The sequence below is a fragment of the Carassius carassius genome, chromosome 40, assembly GCF_963082965.1.
Source record: "Carassius carassius chromosome 40, fCarCar2.1, whole genome shotgun sequence".
Classification (NCBI taxonomy): domain Eukaryota; kingdom Metazoa; phylum Chordata; class Actinopteri; order Cypriniformes; family Cyprinidae; genus Carassius; species Carassius carassius.
In genome coordinates, this window is record NC_081794.1 from 9,244,763 (window position 1) to 9,266,863 (window position 22,101).

General features: G+C 39.6%; 1 protein-coding gene across 2 annotated transcripts in view; it reads left to right on the forward strand.

The window, feature by feature from the left end:
* The window catches only part of LOC132122085 (potassium voltage-gated channel subfamily H member 4-like), a 44,588-nt gene extending 29,540 nt beyond the window's left edge, over positions 1–15,048 (forward strand). The window contains exons 9-16 of one of the 2 annotated variants that reach the window (XM_059531967.1): positions 4,509–4,708; positions 8,152–8,401; positions 9,392–9,606; positions 9,709–10,118; positions 12,838–12,944; positions 13,031–13,107; positions 13,316–13,577; positions 13,673–15,048. In XM_059531967.1, the coding sequence (XP_059387950.1) occupies positions 4,509–4,708; positions 8,152–8,401; positions 9,392–9,606; positions 9,709–10,118; positions 12,838–12,944; positions 13,031–13,107; positions 13,316–13,577; positions 13,673–14,358 (2,207 nt within the window). In that variant the 3' untranslated portion in view covers positions 14,359–15,048. The remainder of the gene's footprint in view (positions 1–4,508; positions 4,709–8,151; positions 8,402–9,391; positions 9,607–9,708; positions 10,119–12,837; positions 12,945–13,030; positions 13,108–13,315; positions 13,578–13,672) is intronic. The other variant, XM_059531968.1, reaches the window with a different exon arrangement.
* The last annotated feature ends 7,053 nt before the right edge of the window (positions 15,049–22,101 follow it).

Consider the following 22,101-nt stretch of genomic DNA (forward strand, 5'->3'; position numbering starts at 1 on the left):
AAGACCACCACATCTATGTGGTCGAATGAACAGGAGGACAAGTCTGATTGGGCAAGTCTGAAACAAAGAACATGAACAAGTTAAGGGTAGCCTCCGTGGCCACAACAGGATAAGTCGGGTGCTCAGAGAGTTCAACTGAGACGTGACCAGGCTCTGGAAGTTCCGCAGAGGCGAGGAGAGACTCTGGTAGATCAGCAGATACGTGGAGAGGCTCTGGTAGTTCAGCAAAAATGTGAAATGGCTCTGGTAGTTTAGCAGAGACGTGGAGAGGCTCCGATAGTTCAACAGAGAAATGACGAGACTCTGGTACTCCCATGGTGTTTCTACTGGGTTCCAGAAGATCACTGCTGACTTGACTCTGCTCATGAAGATTATTGGTGACTTGCATTTGTTCATGAAGATCATTGGTGACTTGTATTTGTTCATGAAGATCAATGGTGACTTGACTTTGTTCATGAAGATCAATGGTGACTTGCCTTTGTTCATGAAGATCCCCGGTGACTGGACTCTGTCCTTGAAGATCACCAGTGACTTGACTCTGTCCTTGAAGATCACCAGTGACTTGACTCTGTCCTTGAAGATCACCAGTGACTTGACTCTGTCCTTGAAGATCACCAGTGACTTGACTCTGTCCTTGAAGATCACCAGTGACTTGACTTGACTCTGGAAGGTCATTGGTGACTACCCTGGACTCTGGAAGGTCCACTGTGACTAGCCTGGACTCTGGAAGGTCAACGGTGACTAGTCCTGACTCTGGAAGGTCAACGGTGACTAGTCCTGACTCTGGAAGGTCAAAGGTGACTAACCCTGACTCTGGAAGGTCAACGGTGACTAACCCTGACTCTGGAGGGTCCACGAGCACCTGACTCAACTCTGGAGGGTCAACAGGAACTAACCCTGACTCTGGAAGGTCAACAGTGACTGACCCTGACTTTGGAAAGTCGATGGTGACTAGCCCTGACTCTGGAAGGTCGACGGTGACTAACCCTGACTCTGGAGGGTCCACGAGCACCTGACTCGACTCTGGAGGGTCCACGAGCACCTGATTCGACTCTGGAGGGTCCACGAGCACCTGACTCGACTCTGGAGGGTCCACGAGCATCTGACTCGACTCTGGAGGGTCCACGAGCATCTGACTCGACTTATGAGGGTCAACTGGAAACTGACTCAACTCTGGAAATTCAACGGGCACCTGACTCGACTCTGGAAGGTCAACAGGAACTAGCCCTGACTCTGGAAGGTCAACGATGACTGATACTGACTCTGGAAGGTCGACGGTGACTAACCCTGACTCTGGAAGGTCAATGGTGACTAACCCTGACTCTGGAGGGTTCATGAGCACCTGACTCGACTCTGGAGGGTCCATGAGCACCTGACTCGACTCTGGAGGGTCAACTGGAACCTGACTTGACTCTGGAGGGTCAACTGGAACCTGACTTTACTCTGGAGGGTCAACTGGAACCTGACTCGACTCTGGAGGGTCAACTGGAACCTGACTCAACTCTGGAGGGTCAACTGGAACCTGACTCGACTCTGGAGGGTCAATGAGAATATGACTCGAATCTGGAGGGTCAACCGGAATCTGACTCAACTCTGGAGGGTCAATGGGAACCTGACTCGACTCTAGAGGGTCAACTGGAACCTGAATCGAATCTGGACCGGCAGCCATCTTGGGCCGTGGTGCTGGACCGGCGGCCATTTTGGTCAGTGTCGCTGGGCCGGCGGCCATCTTGGACAGTGGCGCTGGGCTGGCGGCCATCTTTCATCGTGGCGCTGAACTGACGACCACCTTGTGCTGTGACGCTGGGCTGGCGGCCATCTTGGGCAGTGGCGCTGGACTGACGACCACCTTGTGTTGTGACGCTGGGCTGGCGGCCATCTTGGGCAGTGGCGCTGGACTGAAGACCACCTTGTGCTGTGACAATGGGCTGGCAGACTTCTTGTGCAGTGACGCTGGGCTGGTGGCCATCTTGCATCGTGGCGCTGGGCTGGTAGACTTCTTGTGCAGTGGCGCTGGGCTGGCGGCCATCCCACCGAAAGAGACAGGAGTGGCTGGGGCATCCCACGGAAGCCGATGCTGCAAGTAGCACACAAATTCCCAGAACCCAAATGTGTCCAATTGAGCCAGTTCTTTCTGAGGAACCGGGTCATCCAGCCCAGTATTAAAATAGTCCTTAAGGGTTGCATCATTATATCCCATGCCCTCGGCCAGGGACCAGAACACCTGTGCCATGGCACCCACATCATTGCCCTCTTGGCGGAAAGTGGTTAACTTAAAGTATTTAGCCCTCCGCTCCACCATACTGGCTGGGGAGGAGACATGAAAGGACATACCGCTGGATCTGTTGGATGGAGTCCTTCTGTGATGATTCGTGCACCAGAGAGACACAGGGAGAGAGATAGATCCAATAGCAGATGTCTTTAATAAGGGATAATCCAAATCGGAAGTCAAAACAATCCAAGGTCAAAACCAAAATCAATCCAAAACAAACCAACAAATAAACAAAGGAGGGAACTGGAAAAGGAAAGGAACAGGAACTCGGAGGACGAAAAGACAATGAAGAAACTCGGAATACGAGAAGGCTGGATACACGAAGGGTAAGGACTCCATACAAACAACAGGTAAAGACTGGTATTTATAGGGAGGCTAATGACAATAAAGTGACTGCACCTGGTGCAATTAACAGGAGTGCAATTACTGTGATGACAGGACAAGACTAGAGGAATTCTAGTGCCTAAGGTGAAGTGCCTAAGGGGAAGTGAGCCCACTAGTGGACACCCAGGGAAACAGAGACTGGACAGCGTGACAGAATCTCTCCAGATCCTTCAGATTCACAGCTCCATGATGGTGCTTCTACTCTTCAGTTCACCCCACTCATTTTCTATAGGGTTTAGGTCAGGGGACTGGGACGGCCATGGCAGAAGCTTCATTTTGTGCTCAGTGACCCATTTTTTGTGTTGATTTTATTTTACTTTATTTTAATTAGTTTGTTTTGTATTATTGTCCTGATAGAAGATCCAACCACAGCCTATTATAAGATTTCTAACTGAGGCAGTCAGGTTTAGATTTTTTATTTTTTGGTACCTGATTTAATTTATTATGCCATGTATCTGAACATGATGTCCAGGACCTCCGGCAGTAAAACAGGACCACAACATTAAAGATCCAGCAGTATATATAACCGTGGCCATGGGCTACTTTTTATCCCTGTTTGTACTAAACCCATCTGGTGGCTTTGCTGCTCAAAAGCTCTTTTTTTATTTCGTCTGACCGTAGAAGCCAGTGGCATTTGAAGTTCCAGTCGTTGTCTGACAACTGAGTTTATTTCTGGATGAGCAAGGATAATTTTTCTTGAAACTCTTCCGAACAACTCATAATGTTGTCTCAGCTAATCTCTGCACTTCTCCAGCTGTGATCCTTGGAGAGTATTTGGCCACTCAAACTCTCCTCCTCACTGTGCATTTGGAGGATAAAGACCCAGGTCCTCTTCCGGGCAGATTTGTAACATCTTTAATTGATTGGAACCCCTTAATAATTGCCCTGATGGTGGAAATGGGGATTTTCAATGATGTAGCTCTTTTCTTACAGCCACTTTCTATTTTGTGAAGCTCAACAATCTTGTTCTGCACATCAGAACTATATTCTTTGGTTTTACTCCTTGTGATCAATCATTAAGGGGTATTTGGCATTTATGTTCCTCATATTTATAATCCTGTGGAACAGGAAGCCATGGCTGGGCAATTTCATGCTCCTAGTCATCCTGGTGTGCTAAAAAATACCCAGTAATATTTAAATATCACTGATAATATACTTCAGAGATATTTTACTCAATATAATTTCTAGGGGGGCCAATTGTGGCCAACATGCATTGGAGAAAAACAAGTATTTTATCATGAGATTTCCTCCCCACTTTCAATCATTTTACTTTAATGCTACGTTAGAATTTTGTGAATTTTTTTAATGAAAGATCAAAAGGATAAACAATGCAGATTTATTTTCCCAGCAGCCTTTGCTCATATTTACCAAGGGTGCCAATATTAGTGGAGGGCCCTGTATGTTGATATTTTGATGAAATGAAAATTAAGAAGAGCATAGCCATTCAGTAAATGTGCTGAAGGCAAAAATGAAGGTGTAAAAATATTCCTCATATTACCTAAAGCAACTCAAATATACTGAAAATTAATCAGAATTTGTATGATTTCTATAAATATTTATAAAATGTTATATTTATAAAATGTACATATATTAACATTGTCTTCTATGATGTGAAACACAAACATCTCAGTTTATGTCTCAGAAAAAAGAGTTTCCTCACAACCTGAACACATTAAACAGCAAATAATTCTCACCATATGTAAAAATCACTCGCCGATTATTCAGAACCTCAGAATTTTTAATAACAGCCACAAACTGGTTCACATACTTTTTTCATAGTACTGTACATGTTTACATGTTTAACTGTTTATTACCTTTATTGCTATTTTGTTGGATTGTTTCTCTGACACAGCTCTCATGCACGCTGTGGTGTTTGGGAATGTAACAGCCATCATCCAGCGCATGTACTCACGTCGCTCACTATATCACACGCGTATGAAAGATCTGAAGGACTTCATTCGTGTTCACCGCCTGCCACAGCAACTGAAACAACGCATGCTGGAATATTTCCAGACCACCTGGTCTGTGAATAATGGCATTGATGTCAATGAGGTGAGAAAGTGCTTGGCATTAACAATTTTTTTTTTTCATTTACATTTTATGTCAAATAATTTGAGTCTGTGTAGGGATATCATTAACACTTTATAATAATCGGTATACACTAATATGCTTAACAAATAATTAACAAACTATTGGTTTGTAGTTAATTCATAGTTTAATACATTAACAGACTCTATACAAATAGTGTTTTTCATTCATTGTCAATGTAATGAACACAATTATTCTTGTTTAATTAGCTTATATGTAAATAGTTAGACCATAAATAGATCTCACAACATATGAATTCAATTAAAGGGTTAGTTCACCGAAAAATGAAAATGATGTCATTAATGACTCACCCTCATCTCGTTCCAAACCCATAAGACCTCCGTTCATCTTCAGAACATAGTTTAAGATGTTTTAGATTTAGCCCGAGAGCTTTCTGTCCATCCATTGAAAATGTATGTACGGTATACTGTCCATGTCCAGAAAGGTAATAAACACATCATCAAAGTAGTCCATGTGACATCAGAGGGTCAGTTAGAATTTGTTGAAGGATCGGAAATACATTTTGGTCCAAAAATAACAAAAACTATGACGTTATTCAGCATTGTCGTCTCTTCTGGGGCTGTTGTTCGCGCATTCACAACACGAATCATTCGATTTAACCGGTTCTTGAACCAGGTCACCAAATCGAACTGAATCATTTGAAACAATTACTACCCGATAGTTTAGAACCATATTGATCATTTATGTATATATATATATATATATATAAATTATAGATTCACACTGAAGGCATCAAAACTATGAATTAACACATGTGGAATTATATATTGAATTATATACATAACAAAAAAGTGTGAAACAACGGAAAATATGTCATATTCTAGGTTCTTCAAAGTAGCCACCTTTTGCTTTGATTACTGCTTTGCACACTCTTGGCATTCTCTTGATGAGCTTCAAGAGGTAGTCACCTGAAATGGTTTTCCAACAGTCTTGAAGGAGTTCCCCGAGAGATGCTTAGCACTTGTTGGCCCTTTTGCCTTCCGTCTGTGGTCCAGCTCACCCCTAAACCATGTCCATTGGGTTCAGGTCCGGTGACTGTGGAGGCCAGGTCATCTGGCGCAGCACCCCATCACTCTCCTTCTTGGTCAAATAGCCCTTGATGCCTTCAGTGTGACTCTACAATTTTCATAGTCATGAAAATAAAGAAAACTCTTTGAATGAGAAGGTGTGTCTGTACTATACATATATATATATATATATATATATATATATATATATATATATATATATATATATATATATATATATGTGTGTGTGTGTGTGTATATATATATATATATATTAGTGGTGGGCCGTTATCGGCGTTAATGTGCTGCATTAATGGGAGACTCTTATCGGGCGATAAAAAAAATATCGCCGTTAATCTATTCTCAAAATTGAGTCAGGAGTTGGGTCTATACTAGGCGAGCTATGATGACTTTCACCTTGATATTTTTGCGCGGATGTATACCTAACCGAATTGCACTGTAGGGGGCGAGAACGAGTCTTTAAACCTGTGTGTATGCCTACTGTGAAATTACCACATTAAACGTGATGTGCTAACATGGATGCAGCTGAAGCTGCCGGGTTTGCTTCAGGGATTTTTTTTTTTTTTCGACAAGACGCACGCCTGTTTCACACATAATCCGTCTGCAGTGCGTATGCAGTCCGTGTGCATATGTGGTGCTGAAGCAGCACGGAGTCATACTCATTGTGCTTTCACACAGGATGCGTTTGCAGTCCGCTACTCGGTACGTAAACGATCGCTGCACTGCTGCAGACGCACCGCTACTGGAACACACTGACGGACCGCAACCATGTGAACGCTGGAATCCGTTAACATGGGTGCGTAAAAAAATACGAAATGCATACGCACTGCAGACTGAGTATGTGTGAAACAGGCGTAAGGTTGTTTGCACCTTGTGCAATGTGGAATTAGTTTACAGCCTTCTCAAGCACTTTGTGATGCATTTTGGAAACAGGAGATGAGCCCCTGGTCTAATGCACCACCTGGCTTGAGAAACCCGTTCTAAAAGACTTACTTTTAGTCATTATTTTATTTGGGTAGCACACATATTCTGAATTCAAATGAGCCATTTTAATCTAGATTAATCTAGATTAATTCCAAGATTACAGTGAGATTAATCTAGATAAAAAAAATAATCTATGCCCACCACTAATATTCTTTCTTCACATAAACTAACATATGGTAAACAGCATACAATTACATCACATCACACTACTGGCACAAAACGGTACCACTATTTGAAGATGGAGATATCCTTAAAGCTGTGAGCATGACAGATACACACGTTTGGTGAAGCTCAGTCCACTGTCAGGCAGATGTTGCAGGCAGAACCCAGGTCAGGTCTGAAGCAGGAGGTTAGATTCCTTGAGAATTCTTTCAATTAGATTATGCCAGCACACAGAATAGCCAAATATAACAGCATGGTGTGCTGATATGGTAGCTACACAGTTTAGGCATTGATGGGGTGCAGCCAGCATCCATCCACTGTTAAAATGTAAACACTGTATTTCAGAGCATAGTGCCATCTAGATAAACCACCTCCTTGCCAACTAAAATAAGCCATGTGATCCTGGATAGCCCTGCTAAGTGACAAAATGTAGGCTCCACATCTCTGACTGAGGATGTCAAGGTTCCTCTTCAGCAGTTATTCTTCCAGGTTGAGTATCTTTAGATTCACAGGCACAAACCAGTCCTCAGGATGAGCATGTGATCGGATTTGTTTATGGGAGACCATTTTGAATGCACACTGTGGAGAGTGCAGATTCAATTGTCTTGAGTACAGTAGGGTTTCACTATCTAGTCAGATATGGGAAACTGCAACACGTTTGTGAGATAAGGTTGAGTGAAAATCACCATTGAAGAGGAAGAGCCCTTTATTAAAAGGAACTGTTCATGTCAAATCAAGTGTTTTGATGTGGCCTGAAGTGACCTCCTCTGTGGAGTTGGAATGCCAGGTGAAGGGGTTTTGGCAGAGAGCTAACTCAACATGGAACGGGAAGCCCACAGGGTGGTGACACTGCCTCTACTTTGGCGGTGAAATTTTCTGTCTGACTGTCATTGATATGTGCTGAAAAACCTGGAAAAGACTTCCACAGTGATGCTATGCAATCCACTCATGCTATTTAAACAGCACTGTAGACAGGGTAATGCCGAGATGTTGATCTAGGAACAAATACTAATAAACAGCCAATACATTAGTAATATGCATTATAATAAGACACTAGTTAATAGCGAGAAAAAGTGTTATCCATTTTTTAATTGTCTAATTGTCTGGACCTTCAAATATTTCAAATAATTTCAAACGTTTTTAGGATTTTTTTTTTTTTAAAATACTGTTTATTTTATAAATTGTAAAGAAGGTTTTTTTTTTTTTCTGCAGCTTTTACATGATTTTCCTGATGAGTTGCGTGCCGATATAGCCATGCACTTAAACAAAGACATCCTGCAGCTGCCTGTGTTTGATGGTGCTAGTAGGGGTTGCCTGCGCTCTCTCTCCCTCCATATCAAAACCACTTTCTGTACACCAGGGGAATATCTCATCAGACAGGGGGATGCATTGCAGGCCAACTACTTTGTCTGTTCTGGGTCACTGGAGGTTCTAAAGGACAACATGGTCTTGGCTATTCTGGGTTTGTAACATTTATTTGTTGCTTTTTTAACTTTTGACTTGTTTTTTGGACATTATATATTGATTTTCTGAATGCTATCTTGGTGCACTATATGTTGAGGGAATGTTTTAGATGTATAGCTGTTTATTACCACAGCAACTTTTGACTTTTCTCTAGTTAAACTAAAGTTACACTTTCAATAACACAATTAAAAGCAATTGTGCCAGACATGTTAAAAGCACAAACATTAAGTTTATATTAATTCTTTTTTATTTCAAACTATGTGTGTTGTCACGACAGTATCACCCTGCAGCACCGGTTGCCCACTGAAGCTAAGCAGGGTTGACCTTGACCTAGGGAGACCTAGGTTGCTGTTGGAAGAGGTGTTAGTGAGGCCAGCAGGGAGTGCTCACCCTGTGGTCTGTGGGGATCCTAATGCCCCAGTATAGTGACGGAGACACTATACTGTCAAAAAGCACATTCTTTCGGATGAGACTTTAAACCAAGGTCCTGATGCTCTGTGGCCATTAAAAATCCCATGGCACTTCTCGTAAAGAGAAGTGGTGTAACTAAATTGCCACCACTGGCCCTTGTCAATCATAGACTCCTTATAATCCCCATCAACTTGATTGGCTCAGCCTCACTCTCCTCTCCACATGTAGCTGGTGTGTGGCGAGTGCACTGGCGCCATTGTACAGTGGCTGCCATTGCATCATCCAGGTGGCTGCTGCACACTGGTGGTGGTTGAGAAGAGCCCCCCTACCCCCCCCCCCCCCCCCATGATTATAAAGCTCTTTGGGTGTACAGCAATACACAAAAAGTTGTGTCATTCATTAATTCAAACTGTTCAGTTGTCTTAAATATACATCTAGTAGTGAGATTACTGGTCTCTCTGGTTTACAGTACAACTACAGTATTATACACTGGTAAACAGATTTAAATATTAGATCAATATAAAGATGGATTGTAATAGATGAAAATTTATTTTATTCAGTGTTGATGTCATTACAGGAAAAGGAGATCTGATTGGCTCAGACCTGCCAGGCCAGAATCATGTGATCAAGACGAATGCAGATGTGAAGGCACTGACATATTGTGACCTGCAGTACATCAGTATGAAAGGTTTAAGTGATGTTCTTGAACTATATCCTGAGTATGCCAGCATCTTTACTACTGACATCCACCGAAACCTCACATACAATCTGAGAGAGGGCAGTGAGACTGAGGTAAGGCTAAACTCAATCAATCTCAACACACAGTGGTCTGTCTTTGCTATATACTGCACAGTCTCTGACCCATCCCCTGGTGTCATTTCTTTCTCCTTGCAGCAGAACTACCCAGACTCCAGGGAATCAACTGCGAATAAGCATCCATCCATTGTAGAAAATGCTGATGATCCAGACAAGTACTTCCATGTCCCACCAGTTTCCAATGCATGCCGAAACCTTCTTCTGCCCAATCTAAGCAGCCCAGTACGACGTACATCACTAGGGAATCTTTTAGGAGAGGAGTTAATGCAATTTAACACCCTGCGACATTGTCGTTCACCTGTAAAGGGTTGGAGTCCAAACCCCTCCCCCAAACATCAGCCCAAAGTACAGAAACAAACCCTCCCACCCACATCTACACCCAAACCCACGCATAAGACACAGACAGATTCTGGAGGTACAGGACGCAAACCCACCAAACTGCTCATCCCCTCTCTCAACTGCTTTGGACCACCAGATCTTAGTCCAAGGTAACAGACATTTTCAAGAAACTAAAGAAATATATTATTAATACATCATCTTAAATAGTTTGATTTAACACATCTCTCTTTCCTGTTTTAAAGTATCTTCTATTTAAAAGGATGCAACATTTTGACGTTCATGCCACAGATTTAAAAAAAAAAAAAATTGCATTGTCTGCATCTGGACCAAAATGGTGCCCTTGTCTTGAATACATTGCAAAGAATGTGCATTCCTCACCTGAGTTAGAGAAAATAACTGTTTATAGCTGGTGACAGTGGTCTATATTTGTCATTCAAAACTAGTATTACAGATATACAAACCCTAAACAAACCAGCACTTGCTTAATATTTTAAATATGAATCATGTTGATCAGTTGCAGTGCTTGGGGATGGGAGTCGGGGGGAGCTAACTTTACACAATGGTTTCAAAAATTGTCCAAAAGGGTTTTTATTTAATGACAAATTAACTATTATTTTTAAGCTTTATTATCCTTCTGGGGCCTGAAATGGAGAAATTTGGTTCAATACTGCTAATTAAACAATATTTTGCTGAATGTGTTTTTGTGCTGGCACCTTGGCTGGTTTAAGACTGTCATGGATAAAGTCCTGGTTGGTTTAAGTCCTATCTCTTATGTAGATCCTTCAGGGTGTCTTGGAAGGGTGAGGTTTCTAAGTCACAACTTCTTGCTACTGGGGTTCTTCAAGGCTCAGTGCTTGGACCACTTCTCTTCTCCATCTACATGATGTCATTAGGATCTGTCAATCAGAAGCATGGCTTTTCCTATCACTGCTATATGCTGATGACACTCAACTCTACTTCTCATTCCAACCAGATGATCCGACAATAGCTGCTGTATTGCAGCTGAGACCTGCAGAGAGACATTTCTAGCTGGATGAAGGACGATCACCTTCAGCTCAATCTTTCTAAGACAGAACTACTTGTGGTTCCAGCTAAAACATTGTTTCATCACAACTACTCTATACAGCTGGGTTCATCAACCATAACTCCTTCCAGGACACCCAGAAAACGAGGAGTTGTGATAGATCATCAGTTAAGCTTCACAGACCATATTGCTACAATGACCTGGTCCTGCAGATTTGCCTTTTACAACATTAGGAAGATTAGACCCTTCCTGTCAGAACAAGCCACACAACTTCTTGTCCAAGCTCTTGTTCTCTCCAGACTGGACTATTGTAGTGTTCTCCTGGCGGGCATTCCTGCATGTTCTATCAATCCTCTGCAACTGATCCAGAATGCAGCAGCAAGAGTTGTCTTCAATGAGCCAAAATAGCTCATGGTACTCCTCTCCTCATCACGTTACACTAGCTACCAGAAGCCGCTCGCATCAAATTTAAGGTATTGATGCTTGCCTGCAAGACGACAACTGGCATGGCACCCATATACCTAAATTCACTAGTTCAAACTTATGCGCCCTCCAGAAGTTTGCGTTCTGCAAGTGAATGGCACCTTGTGGTGCCATCCCAAAGAGGTTCAAAATCACTCATGTAACTTTTCCTGGACTGTGCCCAACTGGTGGAATGACCTTTACTAAAGACCTAATGAGTCTTTACTCATTTTCAAAAAACATTTAAAGACATATTTTTTCACCAGCACTTGATCATCTAATACTAGCACTTACTTTTTCTTTTCTATTCCATTATATTCTTTAAAAAAAAAAAAAAAAAAAACTTGCTACGTTCTGTGCTAGACTAACTGAGACTTGTCATGGCACTATACTGCTGTTGTTCTCTGGTTGGTCTGATTGCTTCGATTGTTCTCATTTGTATGTCGCTGTGTCTGCTAAATGATTAAATGTAAATGTAAAATGTATAAATAAAGATGACAATAAAACCGCCAGTAGGTGGCAGCAAATCCCTGTTTTAATAAATGATTTGTTGAATCATTTAAATCAAACGATTCGTTTAAAACGTCTGAAATTAGTGAATGGACCTTGAATCATTGGTTCACGTGATTTGTTCAAAAACAGATTCATTCAAAGAATGAAAAACCGCATTTCTATACACTGTTGTATAAAATTATTAACATATGTGCTGATATTTAGAAGTACATTGCTTGTACAATGAATATAAAAACTCATACATGGTTATTTTTTCATTCATTGCTTGAATTATAAGGGCATTCTGACTGCATTCCAATGGGTTTCATCAGGCAATGAATGCTTCTGGACTCTCAGGATGTGTTTTTGTTTGTTTACTTGTCATACTTTTTTTGCTGACACTCGTCAGCTCTCCTATTGTCTCTCAGTCCCTCAAAGTCACACTTTCATCTCAATGACATGTCAGGGGAATATCTTTAAATTCTAATCAAGGAAAAATCGTACCATTTGTTGCCTCAAGAACTTAAAAAGTTGCGCTTGAACCATTTTGCACGAAAAATGACGGAAACTTGCTTCTGCTTATTGCAGCTTGTTACAGTACCGAGTTCTGATTGGCCAATTGCTGTTACTTAGTTCGTGATTTTATCATAAGTAGAGCATTTTAACATTTAATTTGCATAATACATTTTACATAATACACAAAGGGATGGTTAGGGGGGATGGTGGTTTTACAGTTTTAGACCTACTTACTGTTAAGATCAGATATGCCTACCGCTGTATAAAGTAATAGACAATATGAATTAATGTTAAGTACTCTAAAGGAGCATTAGAGTTTTATTGTGTGATTAATATTTATAACAGACTGTATCTAACTTTATGGCTTTTTATAGAGTTGTAGATGGAATTGAGGACAACGGACATGCGTTTCATTTTAATGTGGAGGACACAACTGCCAAAACTAGTACAGTGACATCACTGGGTAGTAAGACACTGAATGGTAATGATATTTTATTCTTAGTATCTAAGTCACATATTGTAAACTGTATGGATCAGTTGGGTCACAGCATCTTTGTTTTAATGCAGGGTCTGGTCAAGTGAATGCATTACTGCTTCAGGAGACAAAAGAAGTGAGAGAGACCATTGACCAACTTAACAAGAAGGTACAGTGACAATATCATTCCTAAAAACAAAGACATTAAATCCTTCTAAAATGTTCCTTCTTACTGTACAAGCTCAGAAATCGTAATGACATGAGGTGCACTCAAGTGAAAAACAAAGGACACAAATTAAATTGATGGTTTAGTTGTATTTTATGATTCTAATGTTTATATATACTTAAATGCAATATTTTATTACAACTCATTCCAGATGGGAAACCTGAAACAGGAAGTGTCAATACTGACTAAGGATCTGCATCACATTATGCACCTCCTTCAAGCACAAATAGCCGTTCGTCATTACACAGCACCTTTGTCCTCCTGTCCTTATGGAGTCCACATGATGTCCAGTTCTTCTGTCAGTATGTCTCCGGCCTACATCTTGGGTTCCAGCATCCACATGCAGCACAAAGACCATGTTGTCCCTGAAGGTCTCCTGGGGTCCACATCTTGGAGTCACAGCAGGCCTGGTGGTATGACTGCAAACTCACTGTAGCTTTTGTTTTTTTATTGATGAAATCATCTGTATTTCTGTATTTCTATCTCTACATTTCTCTGGTATGTGCAGGTGTATCTGGTTTCCCTCAGCACACTGAGAAACAGGGACACTTTCACCAGCATGAGCCTAATCAACACATTCCTGTCACAGCAAATGAGCCCTATTCCCATGATTGGAGTTCCATCTACACTTCAGTTCCATCTAATATCAGCCACCATCATCACTTCTCTACTGGCTCCTCTCTCCTTGGAATCAGCCCAGGAACCCAGGGGCCAACACCTGGAGAGAGCCTCCGAGCAGAGGGCTTATCACTGGGCATTGGTGCTGGAGATGGAACCCATGCCAGTATCAGCCAGTCATACCCTGTTTTGCATACATTGTATCCTCAAAATTTGGACAGTTCATCTTTTTCTTGCAAGGTCACACCAAGCTCTTATTCACACCTACACCTTTCCTCCACTCCAACTGTGGATGAAGAGCACAGGATTCCAGAGGTGGCCCTGACTCAGAATGTGGTTCCTTCCACTTTTCTACAAGAGAATTCTCCACCCTCTCCAAAGGAATCAGGAGTAGTTCACTCCTCTCTTGAGGAGTCACCTGAAGTAGAGCACACCAGTCGAGAGTGCCTACTGGGTAATCAAAGGCTGGGCCAATATAGTGAAACATCAGAGAGCAGGTCTAGCGGGTCCAGTGTAGGACTTTGTAGCCAATGCGAGAGCTCAGAGATCACATGGTGCCTGGATCTGATGGACTGACAATGAGGAAAGACTATAATCAAGACATCTACAACCAACATTTTCGTTCGAATTTTAACACCATTTTCCTTTCATTATGAATTTCATAAGTTCATGAGTATGAAGAGAAAAAGCTGCTCAGCAGTTAATCATCTGGACCATCACCAAACCCATTTTCCACCATCAGGGTGTCTTTGTTGGTGGCAGAGCCAGAACCTGATCTGGAACCTTTTCCTGTTCCACCACAGTAAATGGAAGTAATGGTGTGGAAGAACTGGCACCATACCAACTTCTAAAACCTGCTAGTCTTAAACAAGAAATCACAAAATGTTAGAGGCTGAGGCCTGGATGTGCTTACCAAGTAAGTTTTTTTAAAACTAGAATATCTCTCAAACATACACAAACACAGACACACACAACACTAAATAGTTCCCACTTTTATCAGTAAAGCTATTATCACTTTGTATATATTTATTGTACTGTTATGGCACATACACCATATTTGCTGTACACACAACCAACTGCTTTCCTTTTTTTCTTTTTTCTTTTTTTTTGTTAAAAAGATAATTCACTCAAAAATGAAAATTAGTTTTTCTGAACCAATAGGACTTTTGTTCATCTGCATAACAAAGGTGAAGATGTTTGTAATATTCTCTCATAATTTTTGTCAATTCATTAGAAGTTAAAGCAGTAACAATTTTCACGCGTCAAAAAAGTTCAGAAAGATGCTTACGTCGAGAGCACGAACACAAAAATAATACAATATAGACTTTTAAAAAGATCTCCAGACAATAAAGGTTAATCCAAGACAGAAGGGCACACAAGCATTCACAGCAATAATAAATGGCAACTGAAACAACCAAGGAGATCTTAAGGCAGTAAATCTGGGACATACAGGTGCTGAGGGTTAACTGATAATTGACTAATGAACTAATGCACTGATGACAACAGGAACAGAACCAAATATGGGTAAATAGGAACCTTAACCAGGGGGGTATTCCAGAAAGCAGGTTATGTGACATACCCGGGTATGTTTGAAGTACTGATTTGGTGATCACCTGAGGAAAAGTATAAAAACCACTACTGCGGTCATCACTGTTCTCATCATTGTTCTTTTGCAAAAACAGTGCTAGTAGTACTGGCAAAAGTAATTGGAATCTAATAATAACTATTGACCATGCCCAAAGAGATGAAAGAGTTTTGAGTGAGGAAAAGAAGGGTTCAGTTCTGGCTTTATGAGATACAGTGAGCATCAGGTTGCATCCATCCTTAAAATTTCAAAGACAGTGGTTCATAAGAACAAGGTCAATCTGCTGACATTGGGGACAACAAATCTAAATACTGACTACAAAACGACTCTCCACTGACCAGGATGACCATCAATTCATTCAAATGGAACTCATGTAGGATGACATCAAGTAAAAGAATGGAAACTGGCAGCTGGGGTGAAGTGCATGGTGAAATGATTTGAACAGGTTCCTAGGGCAGGGCTTAAGTCATGCATAGCTAGAAAATAGCCCTTCATCAATGAGAAGCAAAGAAGAGCCTTGCTGAGGTTTTCAAAATACCATAAAGATTGGACCTTCTCTGACGAGTCCAATATTCCCTCTTGAAAAAAAACTGCATGTGGTGGTTAGGTATGTTTTAAAGCATGGCTGCTGGTTTAAGCTGGTCTTAGCTGGTCATGTGCTGATCCTAAGCTGGTCCTAAGCAACTCCTGCTCAGGACCAGCTTAAACCATCTCAAACCAGCACCCATGCTTCAAAACATACCTAACCAGCACATGCTGGATTTTTCAACAGGGCTTCCCAACTCCTGGTTGTCTAATGCTTAGGAGGAGACCTCGAGAGGCCTACAAGCCACCTACTGTGAAATATGGTGGAGGATCCATGATGATGTGGGGGTGCTTCAGCAAGGCTGGAATCGGGAACATGTGTCTTTGTGAAGGACACATGAATCAAGCAACATACAAGGTTGTCCTGGAAGAAAACTTGCATCCTTCTGCTCTGGTTTTTCTAGCAGGACAATGCTCCATTCCACACAACTAGACTTGAACCCCACTGAAAACATCTGGAATGGCTCTACTCTGAGCTCTTTCCAATCTCTAAGGGAGCGCCCAGCCACCTTACAGAGATAGCTAATTTCGGCCGCCTGTATCTGGGAACCACACCCATCAACAAACTGAACTGCTTGAATTTTTGCACCAGGAGTGGCATAAAGTCACCCAACTGACTGGTGAAGAGCATTTGAAGATGCATGAAAGGGGTGACTGGTTATTCCAGTAAATACTGATTTCTCAAATTCCTAAGTTATAAACATTATTGTGTTGCTTACAAATTAATATGAACTTGTTTTCTTCTCATTATTGAGGTCTGAAATCACTGCATCTTTTTGTTATTTTGACCATTTATCATCTTCTGCAAATAAATGCTCTAATTGACAACATTTATTTGGAATTTGGAAGGGAATTACAATGGAAGCCACAAATGTCCACACTGGCTCTTTTGTTAAAAATAAAGTGGATAAAGAAATAGTTATTGCAAAATTGTCTGCTGGAAGTTTGCTCTGATAAATGTTTTTCAATAAGAAGTTCTAATTTCAGTTATATGGACCAGCATCTTATGTTGCAATGCTACAGTATTATACTGTATATAAAAAGCTCATTATCCATTAGATCATCAACTGGCAAAAATGTTAACTTATTTTGAAACTGCTTTCCATCTTTTCAGAAACGTGGTTCCTGGTATTCCATCTCATTGTCAAACTATGTTAAACTATGCAAACCTACATATAAATTATGTCATCAAATGGAGAGCATCTTCACTAAAAAGGAGAAAAAAAAAGGTGACTTTGTCTGTGTTCATGAGTTCATTAGACATGTTAATTGTCAATTGTGGACATAAGTTGTAGAATTCACAGATTCTATTTCAATAATTTTTTCTCTACATAAAATATACTCTGAAATGTTGAATGAATATTTTAAACTACTGCAGATATCTAGGACACTGCATGTGCATACAGTACTTTATCATTTCACTTTACCTATCAGAGCTTGACTGTTTACTCAAATGGGACATATCAAAGAAAAGGAAGCAAATGCACTTATGGAATAACAATTTTACTGTGGCGTTAAGATTATATTGAAAAATTAATTGTATTATATCCAATACAGGACAGTTTTTGCATCAGACTGTTTTGACATACCTCTATAAACTATGCCCATGATAGACTGCCCTCATTTTTTATATTTCATATTTTAATTGTGTTCAATTAGATGTCCTGATTATAATACATTATTTGATGACCATGTAGTACTGGGAAATTGTTACCATAAAATTAAAAGCCCAGAATGTATCCATAAAAGGATTATTCTGTGTTACTTTCTGAACAGATAAAATGACACTTTAATACACATAGGCACAGCTGACAGAATACTGCATGAAAAATTAACAAAGCTTATTAAAACAGTTATGCATTTCAAATATACCATTTGTCATTGCTTAATCTGGGAATGTTGCATGTTGCATTAAAAGTTGCTGCCAGAAATCCAGTAGTACTCTATTGCACTAAGCAACAGAATTTAATACTTGGATTAATGAGACTCAGGGTTTATTTTCATTTGCACAATATGTGACCACCTAAATCAAGGAGCTATTTAATTTAATTCCAGATTATATGCAACATGGGCCGTCATGCACACATATGAATTAATATAGACTTTCATGTGGACACTTGTATGTTGTGTATATAATGAATAAAGTTGTAAAAAAAAAATTCACAAATGAACTTGGGTGATCATAAAAGTTGCATTGTAGTAGAAGACTAGATAAACGATTACACACGTGTATTGTTTTATACTTTTAAAAACCATGACACTGAATACAGAAGATTGTAATTGTTCTGTAGAGGGCAGTTTATGCTTATTGATTATCAATCAAAACAATCAAGACTTTTTAATTGCTCTCAATTATATTAATTAATCTTGAATCTTATATAAAATGATTATATGAAATGATTTTCCCCTAATTTTACCACTTTTTGCATGGTAATTATTATTACAATTGTAAATTAACTGTTTATGTGCATGCAATTATATTTAATCATGACGGTTTCAATAAAACACTTTTCCCTTTAGTGTGCTCTTAGTATCTTTGTCTAAACTTCATTTCTTGGGCAGGGTCACAATTATTTTTATAATCACCTTATTCGTGAACTTGATGTTATAAGAGATAACACTCAGGTGTGGAATGATTGATTGTTTGATTGATTTAATTTCAAAGTTTACAATTCAGTTTGAACAGTGTTTTTAAGGATTTAACCATGTATTATTGACTTTAAACAACCTCCAGGTTAACCTATTCCAAGCACTGTGCTAAATGCATAGAATCCAAACTTGGTTCTGAAATGTTAAACGTTCACTCATGCATTCATGTACACCCCAATACTTATGGGTATTGCCACAAACTGCACTCATAAAGCCTTTACAGATCTTTGAATATATAGTGTAAATATGCCAAGATGTCCTGTTTGTGGCTTGGGACGGCAAAGTAATTTTATTCTTCTCTTCACATTTCAGGGTCATTATGCATGTTTAATGTTGTCCACAAAATACTCACTCACATTTGAAGCGAGACTTTCCCACAGCACTGTGTGAAAAAGTTGCTATGTTCTCCGTTTACTGCCCACAATACGATGTTCAGTCATTTCTTGTACAATCAGGATTTTATCACCAATTCATGTCTCTCTTTTTTTCGGGAATGGGCCATTCCATTAAATGCTCTCAAGAAGAAGGACATTTGTTGGGGATGGAAAGAGTAATGGCAGCAATGCAGCATGTTTTTGAGAAATTGAAGGTCTCATGCCACCAGATTTCAGTAAACTCTTCAAAATTCAAATGGATGCAAGCTAAATCAATTTGGTGACTGTGTTAACATGAATGTCAGACAAATGACAACACATGATTTCTTGTACTTCCCCGTTACTTCAAAGAACTAAAACATCATACTCAGTGGCTGAAAAGGAATGACTGAAGAACCTGTACCTCCATCCCAACTGACGAGATGGGCTATCCTTCTCTGTGTTTCCAGTGTAAAGTAAAGGGCAATCCAATGCTGTTCTTTACTTACTCTTACATAGCATACATAAAGAAGCTCAAGCTCAGAATGGTATCTACCAGGTACAAGGTGATAATAGAAATTTATATTTATAAAAATATATATGGCAAGTGCATCTATTAAAAACCTTATGTTAATGTTGTAGATTGACCAGAGATACATGATGTTTGGAAATGCTGTAAATCTTGCCTAATCTGTCAAAAAACAAAAAAACAAGCCATGGATCTTCAAGGATATTTACAACCTATATCAGTGGTGGAGCCAGGCCTTATGTTGGATACAGACCTTACCAGCCATTCCCAAAAAAGCCCAAGGTTGAGTCAACACCTTCTTGTCATTGTGAATCATTTCTGCAAGTGAGTTGATCTGTTCCCTATGCGGTCCACCAAAACACAACTGATTGTCAGCAGCCTCACAAAGGAGGTCTTTACTCATTGGAAAACTCTAGCATATCTTTAACAGAACACATCAGACATTGCCAAGTCTGCGATTTCTTATTTTGAAGAACAAGACAGTTCTACACACTCTATGTTAGTACCTTCATCTCTGTTTTATATAATAGTTGCATGCTGGCTTACCTGCTTAAAAAATTGTCTTGTTTGATCGGATGTCACAATATTTTGAATAAGACTAAAGTGTTTAAAACAGGTGGAAGGTGGATCACCATCCTCATTCACTGTAGTTTACAGGTTTTGGCTGTGCTGAGACCAGCTCATTCGAGTCGAAGCCCAGGCTGACAAGAAGAACTGCAACTAGACCAGATTAACTGCAAATTTCTACAGTTTTAGACTTCAGTTTTGGGTTTTTTCTCACACAATTTATATGGCACTATCCAGCTTGAACTATTAAAAGTAAATCTTTTGTATTCCACAGATATGTTTAATACTGCAATTTTAATTCAAAAGTAACAAAGTAATGCAATATTTCCATACATATGTAAATATAATCAAATTTGGTGAAATCCACATTTTGTGATCGCCTACTAAGGTAGTAATAATAATAATTATTACAATGCAGTAATTGTTCTATTGGATTCTCAATCACAAGCCCTCAGTTCCATTACAATCACATGATGTACTGTCCCATTTGTTCAGAACGAACTATTCGCATGTACATAGCCTGAAAGTTACTCAGGGTTTTGGAAGTGAAAATTGAGGTTAGCGGCTTTTACCATGAATAAATTAATACCTACTTTTTTTTATATCCCAATCATAGAAACCTGGTGTGCTAAATAAGGGACATGTGCAAAATATGCAGAATTACCTTCCTCTAAGAGGATGTCCACAACCAGACCCATGCTCTTAAAAATGGTTTTATCACTTACATGCAAGCAAGACAAGCTGCTGGAATTATAAATGCCTCAAACCCAGGCTGCATTCAGCCAGCCAATGTTGTCCAGAGTTTCCCTCCTTGCGAGTTTTCTGGAAGCCACTTGTCTCTCCTCTTGCTCCGGACCTTCTCAATAGCATGTCCAGTATAAGAGGGAGATCACTTTTTATTAACTTTTTTTTCTGAAGAACAAACAAACCTGTTCATAATTTTTGATTTATGAAAAAAAAAACAAGTTTGTACAAATTTAGTTGTTGAAATTTTAATTTTACCTTATTACTTGGACATGCTTCATTAACCAGCCATTTTTGTGGTAGAGACTATGTTTTCTAGTTAAAGTAGTTGAACTGAATTCCTTTGACACATTGTATAAAAACTAAAAATATTAAATAATAATGTAATATAAAAAAGCTACTGTTCAATAATAAGTAAACAAGTTGAAAGGGCTCTCAATATAGTCCTTGTTATCTCCGAAAGGGACAAAATGTGGGAGCATTGTAAGTTGTACAGTTTACACTTGATGCCTCAATTGGGGATTGTATGAATACAATATGTATGTTTTATGTATGACTTTATGTATGATTGTATGCATATACATATATACAATGCTTTTGGGAAACGCATCCCAGGGTTCCGTTCTTCGTACCTTGCTGAATACATCGGAGATGATTTGTAAGATGCCAGATCTTCTAAGCGTGATAACTGATCTCTAGCTAATTTGGTTCTTCAAACGAAATTGCACATTTGATTAAAATATCTGAATTAAGTTGTCTAAAATTACTGCGCATTCCCGTGTTCCCCGAAAAGGGCAGATGTATCGATACATGTCACGAAACCACGATCAGCAAGACAGCAACGTAATGACATCATATAATTAAAAAAGACACCTGAAAAAAAAAAAAAAACCATTACAAATTTCTGTACTTTTAGAAGGGAAACAGCCAAGCGAACAAAACTTTATAATTGTTATAATAGATCAATTAAATGTGCAATGTTTTATTAAATTTTTTGTATGATTTCCAATTATTTATATTCACGATTTCTACTATTTGTAGAGGCTTTACGTTTTATTTCAACGTTGTAATTAGCAATTTAATTAATTTTATGTTTGAAACAGATTTGTTACATGACAGCATTAATTAAAGTTTCTAAAGGGTCAAGATTAGGTTATCTGCAGCTCATGCACTCCAACAAGCCACTCCCATAATAGCTGTCACCACTAAGACTCCCAATAAAAGTATAAAGTAAATCCCCAGGACCAGATCAAGAACTATCTCTCTAGCAGCACAAAGCAGATCTATAAATAAGTTTTGCAAACAAT